This window comes from Ascaphus truei, unplaced genomic scaffold (genome assembly GCF_040206685.1).
Source record: "Ascaphus truei isolate aAscTru1 unplaced genomic scaffold, aAscTru1.hap1 HAP1_SCAFFOLD_938, whole genome shotgun sequence".
Classification (NCBI taxonomy): Eukaryota; Metazoa; Chordata; class Amphibia; order Anura; family Ascaphidae; genus Ascaphus; species Ascaphus truei.
The window spans coordinates 54,146-62,396 of record NW_027457277.1 but is presented as its reverse complement, the minus strand read 5'-3'; the positions used below and the strand labels follow the sequence as shown (position 1 = coordinate 62,396).

At 41.1% G+C, this 8,251-nt stretch overlaps 1 protein-coding gene across 1 annotated transcript in view; it reads right to left on the bottom strand.

The window, feature by feature from the left end:
- Positions 1 to 1,599: 1,599 nt before the first annotated feature.
- LOC142486536 (cadherin-related family member 3-like) overlaps positions 1,600 to 8,251 on the bottom strand; it is a 31,319-nt gene continuing 24,667 nt past the window's right edge. The window contains exons 15-19 of the mRNA XM_075585118.1: positions 6,870 to 7,063; positions 5,206 to 5,225; positions 5,066 to 5,097; positions 3,886 to 3,934; positions 1,600 to 2,496 (exon numbers count right to left, since the gene is read on the bottom strand). Coding sequence (XP_075441233.1) covers positions 2,312 to 2,496; positions 3,886 to 3,934; positions 5,066 to 5,097; positions 5,206 to 5,225; positions 6,870 to 7,063 — 480 coding nt within the window. The 3' untranslated portion in view covers positions 1,600 to 2,311. The remainder of the gene's footprint in view (positions 2,497 to 3,885; positions 3,935 to 5,065; positions 5,098 to 5,205; positions 5,226 to 6,869; positions 7,064 to 8,251) is intronic.

Here is an 8,251-nt window from a genome sequence, read left to right as displayed (position 1 = left end):
GAATCCAGGGAAACCAAAGTAGGCACAGCAAGGAAGAGACAGCACACTTATTAGCAAAAAGAATTGTATTAGTAAAGCAGGCACAAAACACCAACGTTTCGGTCCTAAAAGCAGGACCTTTATCAAGGGAGTGCTTGATAAAGGTCCTGTTTTTAGGACCGAAACGTTGGTGTTTTGTGCCTGCTTTACTAATACAATTCTTTTTGCTAATAAGTGTGCTGTCTCTTCCTTGCTGTGCCTACTTTGGATTCCCTGGATTTTCTGGTCTGCCTGGTAAGGAGCCTTTGATTTTATATATATATATATATATATATATATATATATATATATATATATATATATATATATATATATATATATATATATATATATGTGTCACAACAAAAGAAGAAATATATTAGCGCCAACCTATCACTATATAAAATCTCTATAGAGTAAAAATATAAATAAAAGTGAAATGGAAAATGTTATTACAAATAAAAGTAAAAAACCTATGCTAAGCACAGTGGATGTAGTAAAAAAATTTAAAATAATGAACCAATAAAATACATAATAAAATATCAAAAAAGAAAATGTCCAGAAAAATATATGTAAAAGATATACAAATCCCAAAATGTTCCAATTGCTATCCAAAAGAGTCTCTGCAGCCCGAATGAAGGGAACACCACTTCCTTAGGATATCTACAAAAACACAGAAAAAACAGGCGCACTCATAGCGTAAAATTGTATAACAATACATTTATGGAGTAAGGGATAAAAATGCACACTCACAAACAAAGCTGAAAAAAATGCGTTTTTGAGTACAACTCAGCCCGTTCAGACGCAGGAACCCAAGGAGGAGGACTTCGGTGTGATGTCCGCGGTGTGTCTTGCCACAATAGCCCCTCTAGGTCCTGGCAGGGACCGAAAGCCACGAGGGACGCCGCCTTCCCCTCTCTCCGGTGCTACACAGAGCATACACTGAATAGAGTCTCGCGTGAACTCGATGATGTCAGCGAGGTTTCAGCCGGGGAGAGTTCACAGTGTAAACAGGAACTTGAATGTCTGAATGGCTGGTAGCAAAATGCTAGCAAAGCAGCAAATAAGATATATAACCTGGACAGTAGGCTCCACAGTCTCGCTTCAGTGATGAAGTCTCGCTTGAGACGAAACGCGTAGAGATTGCTGTGGAGCCTACTGTCCAGGTTATATATCTTATTTGCACTCATCTACATTATTGCACTCCTGCTGCTTTGCTAGCATTTTGCTACCAGCCATTCAGACATTCAAGTTCCTGTTTACACTGTGAACTCTCCCCGGCTGAAACCTCGCTGACATCATCGAGTTCACGCGAGACTCTATTCAGTGTATGCTCTGTGTAGCACCGGAGAGAGGGGAAGGCGGCGTTCCTCGTGGCTTTCGGTCCCTGCCAGGACCTAGAGGGGCTATTGTGGCAAGACACACCGCGGACATCACACCGAAGTCCTCCTCCTTGGGTTCCTGCGTCTGAACGGGCTGAGTTGTACTCAAAAACGCATTTTTTTCAGCTTTGTTTGTGAGTGTGCATTTTTATCCCTTACTCCATAAATTTATTGTTATACAATTTTACGCTATGAGTGCGCCTGTTTTTTCTGTGTTTTTGTAGATATATATATGTGTGCAAATACAGCTGTATGCTCATCTGCATGTCTTAGGCAGGTCTGCAACCCCGCCTTTCCCCATTATCACCCAGCATACAGCACTTCCACTGCAGCAAGGGATTCTGGGCAGTGCCCTGAGGAAGGTCCCGTTGGGAGGACCGAAACGTTGGCGGCCCTGTGTCACGTAATACACTTTTTTGATATCAACATTGCAGTGTGCTGTCTTCTTTTGGCTATCAGGATCCCCTGGTCACATACATACATATATCTGTATAGGTACATAAACAATAGCATTTAACTGGTAATCTTCATTAACAACACACTGTTTCTATTAACATTTTTTGCTTTAAGATTTAAAAAAAATACATTTTGAAAACATTCTAGATTGTCACACAGCTACACTCTAAAAATGTGCATGCCTTAAACAAATCAACACAGTTACACACAGTTTAGATCCAGTAATAGCCTTGAATACAATCTCCAATATTCCATGATGTAATCAACTATGAAATAACTCAATGTACCATAACATAGCATGCAGATCATTATTGATTTCATTTTCATTACGTTATAGAAAACCCCCCCGACACCAGCAAAAAATATCAATTTAGATTAACTGTGGAACTAAATCAGATGTGTGTAACAGGGAATTTAAAGAAATCCTATTTTCCTTTCCCATGGCGCACAGTGCCTTAGAAATTGCCTGAAACATTATTTTCCATAGCAGACATTAATGGGGTGGTTGGAGGCTTAGGGATCAGGGTCTCTGATACAGTACAAATATCAGAAAGTTGTATGTTCTCCTCTTTCCCTTCTGGTACATTCTTCCACCTTCTTGCACCCGATTTGCTGTTGTACTCATATGTTTTTCCCGTGACTATCACAGAAAAGAGAGAATGCAATAAACCGAGCTGTAAGATCTGATTAACTTCGTAAGTCAGGGGCTCTCAATACCCCCAACAGGTCAGGTTTTCAGGATATCCCTGCTTCAGCACAGGTGACAATCAATCAGTCTCTGCTCCAGCACAGGTGGCACAATCTCAAGTCTCTGATTGAGCCACCTGTGCTGAATCTGGGATATCCTTAAAACCTGACCTGTTGGGGGGTCTTAAGAACCCCGCCTTAAGTGCCGGAAGCCCAGCGGTACAGGAACACATCGCAGTGTTCTCCTAGGTTTAATTAAAAAAAACACAATCCTTGGTATTTATGTAGAATTTCTTGGTCAGCAGTCAAGTGTCAAATCAGGTTGTTTAAATACAAACAAAAAGAAAAGCAGATTAGAAAAAGCCCATTAGATAGCATGTACTACTGCACATATTATATTCCATCATTCCACTAAAAGTGAGAACGGAAATTGGGTTGTGGTTTGACATAATGAAACCTTATTGTTCTTCTTACATACCCATATACATAATATTATCATAGCATATATATACACAGTTACAGGGTAACTGAATTATTCAAGTTTGCTTTCAGTGCTGAAGGTGCATTTTAGTTGCAATATATAAAAATGTCTTTGACAATATTGGTTAAACCAAAGATAAGTAAAATGGTTCGAGATTGAAGCATTTTCCGAGAAAGCCGAGTGCTAGAACAAGAAAGCACACGCTGAGCAGAGGGCGTGAGGCTCAGAGGATGTTGGGAAGTGCTTGTGCTTTGAAAGGTTAGCAGATCCATGGGTAGGTGGCCAGAGCTAACACTGTACAGGAATACACAACTGTTTGGGATTTGAGGTGTACGAACCCCCCCCCCCCCCCCCCTAGGTTCAACGTTAAAAATAAATGCAAGGTCACATGACCAATGTGCTGGTGACATGTGACATTTGACTGTGATCTTGATATTTTTGATGCAACATTTGAGAGAGGAAAAGTGGCGCAATTTGCATCTCAAAGTTTGAACAGAAATGTTATTAAAATTACAAAAGCCCCATTCTGAATAAAAATTGCTAAAAAAAAATTGTAAAAAAAAAAAAAAATGACATGAAAATTTCACTAAATTGCTAACGTTTTTAAAAATGAACATGACAAATTAACAAACTGGACAAGTTCACATATCGCTACATAGGAAAGACGCAAGGGGTGGGCACCATGTAAAAAAAGCACATTATCAGGCAGATTCTAAACTTTACAGCAGGAGGAATATTGGGAGACTACGTGGCCAAGTGAGTCAAAAACAATCAATAGCCGTTATCAGCAGCTATCAAACGTGGTACGATCGCTCATATTGAAGTTACATGAATATAACCCTAAAAACAAATATGTGTTACCTGGATCCACTGCTTCTCCATCAAACACGGTTTCAAATGTGGTAGTTTCCTAAAGGATGAAAACTTAAATAAATAAATCCCGTCTGTGAGCAGGTTTACTGGCTCTGCACTTCTGTAACCCAGGCTGTGCTAAAAAAAGCTGTGTAATATGGCAGGCATACGCTTACAGGGATTCGTGTTTAAATGGATCAGAAGCAAAAGATGACACTGTGTCCCCATTTGCATATCATTTACCCAGAACCCCTGGCTGCAGTGGAAGCATTGTATGCTAAGAGATACTGGGGAAAGACAGCGCTGCAGACCTGTGAATGTGCACACAAGTGATATTTTTATTTCCCATTCCAACTGAAACTTTGCTTAATGCGCAGCCTTTTTAAATAAGACGATTAACATGTCACAAAGCAGTACAGTTTGCAGGAAAAAATACATTAACATACAGTATTATTATAGTACATGTATTGGGCCATCCAAGAAACCTCCCTTATCTTTACATTGTGATGTTTCTTATTGGGCATTTTAGTATAAATGGGGGCATATGTTTAATATACACCATTTCAATATAAAAACTCGGTGGAGGTTCGCAACGTATTTAGATGTTCGAACAAATGGGAAAAATGGGAAGGGCTAGTGTTGTATACAATGTTACGTGGAGAAAAAGTCATTTGTCCCCTGCTCCAAACAACTGATTATACCTTTAACACAACCAGTGAGTGCAGAAGCAAATCTCCAGCTACTTTATGCTTCAATAATTCACACCAGCAGCCTAAAGATCCAGATCAATCAATTCTAATCTTATTGACCTCGGCAACAAAAATGTGGGTGGATTCTGGAATTGGCTCCCAGCAAAGGTGGCAGAGGCTACAGCAGTAAGGGAATTCAAACACGCGTGGGATAGACATGAGAGTATTCTAAATAGAAAGAAAAGGATCAAAGGGGGTCTCAGGTTTTGCAACAGACGGGAACATGGGCCGACTTGGGCCACGGGAGTCTTACCTGCTGTGAAATTCAACACTGTGTGGCGAAGCTTGTAAATTGTATTGTATGTCTTTATTTATATAGCGCCATAAATATACATAGCGCTTCACAGTAGTAATACATGTTGTAATCATATAAATAACAAATAATATAAATAACAGGTCATGGGAATAAGTGCAGTAAATAGAATAAGAAAATGACTTACTGTTATCACTTCTACTTTTTCCTTTTTGGTTCCTGTTTTAAGAATCAAGGAAAAGTGGTGAAATAAATGAGTCATTCTAAGGTTTTTGTTTATTTGTTTTTTAAAGAAAAATAGCGTTTAGAATAGAAACGAATACGTACCTGCTGCGTACGTTCTTACTCTGCAATCAAGAAATGAAAGTATTAGGTTCAGGCAGATATGGAAAAGTAAAGTGTGTTATTACGACAGATAAATACAGTATAACATTCTTAAACAGGTTTAAATCAAAACATAAAACTCTTACAGGATGTATACATATTGAGGCATAATTACTAAGCAGTGCTATGCTATAAAGTGGTGCTATGCAGCGGTGCACAAAGTGGGGGGCGCGAGATTTTATGGGGGGGAGGCGCGGCTGTTACAGAGGCCCTGCACTTTCCTGACGGCATTTAAAATAAATGCCGGGGATCGCGCGAGGCCTCTGCAACTGTTCACTTACCGGGAGTTCCAGCATCGCGTCTCCATGACAACCGGCATCAAATGACGTCACATGACCCCGCTGTGTCATTTGACGCCGGAGCCATGCAGGGAGGGGGGCCCCGAGCCGGAGGGGAGAGGAGACAGGTGGGCGCATGTTGGTACGTTTGCGCTATACGCACCCTGCTATAACGCACCTTTTGCTGTTGGAAGACACCTCATGGCCCATACACTTGAATGTGCTGTAAGTAGTTATTTGGATTACTGTTTATTTTCCTCCATAGAGAAAGTCAAAGCAGTCACAACATCGGTAATGTAGAACATTGAACTCTATGTCGTACAGAACAGAGATGTGCACGTTTTCCCCACAGGCCGAAGAGAACTTGCCGAATTTCGCCCTTTTTTATTCGCAACAAAGTTTATTTCAATTCAAAAGTCCACAACAAATTGACTTAACGCTAAAAAGTCACTGGGTCCTTTTGAATGACGTTTTAAATTCCAGAGGGTCTGGCATCCTTGGCTATCGCACACAGCATGCCCGGGCCTCACCCCTCGCCGTCTCTCTATGAAATACTTGGAGACGGAGATGCAAACCTCTAACCTGAAGGTCTCTGATAAAGACAAGATGAAAGTCTAAGCCAGGGGTCTCAAACTCAGTCCTCAAGGACCACCAACATGCCAGCTTTTATGGATATCCCTGCTTCAGCACAGGAGGCTCAAATCAGTGGCTCAGTCAAATTGAGCCTCCTGTGCTGAAGCAGGGATATCCATAAAAGCTGGCCTGTTGGTGGTCCTTGAGGACTGAGTTTGAGACCCCAGGTCTAAGCATTTCTTGTGTTGACCAGTTCTAGAAACGATATAACACTATATTACCTGGAATGCTATTATATTCTCAACTGTACTGATTATATGACTGGAATCCCACCCCCCCCCCACATTTCCCTCCTCTTCCCTTCCCCCCTACCCTACCCATATTATTTCTGTATAACACCTAATTGTATTTTCTTCCTACCTTGTAAAAAACATTAATACATTTTGAGTTAAAACAATTTAAAAAAATTCAACAGACAATGAATTTTTGATTACTTTTGCTTTCAAAATGCACTTAAAACATTATTTTTTTAAGTTACAGGTTCGCTATTTTGCCACTTTAAATAAGTGAAATAGCAAATTTGGAACCATTTAGGCCGTTTCGCTAGAACTTTTGGCTCCGAAAGTTCTCACAAAATATTCTGCAGACTTTTCCCTTGAACCTTTAGAGAAGCGAATCGCGTCGAATTCGCGCATCCCTAGTACAGAAGCCAGTGCCATGAACAAGTGGACTATACGTCTGAATATTTGCACTCACCTTTTCTTTGGCATCTTGGTCCGTGCCTTCTGACAGAGCGCCTTTAGGTTGGTATATTTCCAAAACAGGTGGCATGCCCAGGCCACCAGCGCAACAAGGAAGACTGACATGAGTGTCAGCACCACAGGTACATACCACGCTGTGGGATTATAGGTATTGACTGCTTTATATACTATTGTCAGCCCTTTTCTTTCCTGTTTATAAAAAGAATGAAAAACATTAGGGGTCGCATTAATTCCTGGTAGTTTTTAGCAGCAATTAATCTAAGTCACATTTACTGCATTAGATAAAGACTAGCGCTATATATAAATCTGTAGTGGTGAATAAGAGGTAAGAATATAGCCATATAAACAAAGGTAAAACTTACAATAACATTTGAAAAGCTCAATCGCAGTCACTCCGAGCCACCGGACAAGGAGCTCCAGAATTGGTCTCTTAGGCACCCTGGACATTTTTAGTGTTTCCCCCTTTTGCCTCATCACGCCCTCGCAAGGCGGAAGCATCAGAGGGATCTACAGGAACATCTTGTCCGGTGACTGGGAGTGACTGCGATTGTGCTTTTCCAAAATGTTATTGTAAGTTGTATCTTTGTTTATATGGTTATAAAATGGTTTATATGTGAGACTGATTCTGCCTTACTTCTGCGCTCCTCTTTGTTTTGTTTTTCTGTATCTCTAGTTTTCTCCCATTTGATCATGGGAGAGTTGTGAGCTGCAGGATCGGCATCAATTTGGGACATCTTTGGAGATCCTAGGATCAGCGCTGACCCATAACCCCCTGCCCCTTGATATCACTTGGTTTCCAGAGTTATCTCACCAGATACAGCATACTAATCACCTGTTGTGTAATGTAACCAAGTGTTCACTAGATATAGTCTTTCCACAAATCCTTCTTCATACCACTTTTCTGGCCTCCCTCTCTTTCTCATCCCCTTTTCCCATCCCAGTCTTACCCTCCATCCCTGATACTACCAACCCATCACAATCGTACCCTCCATCATACTACCAGCCTATTCCATCTCAGTCTTGCCCTCCACTCCTCATACTACCATCCCATCCCAGTCTTGCCCTCCACTCCTCATACTACCAACCCATTCCATCCCAGTCTTGCCCTCCACTCCTCATACTACCATCCCATCCCAATCTTGCCCTCCATGCCTCATAATACCAGCCCATCCCATCCCAGTCTTTCCCTCCATGCCTCATAATACCAGCCCATCCCATCCCAGTCTTGCTCTTCATGACTCATAATTCCAGCCCATCCATGTCTTGTCCTTTGTCTCCCACTCCCCCAGCTCCAGTGAGTAACAGTAAAACATTAATAAATCCTCACAGAATTCATTTAATGTATGCAGGGGCAGATTACAGACAATTATCGTCCAG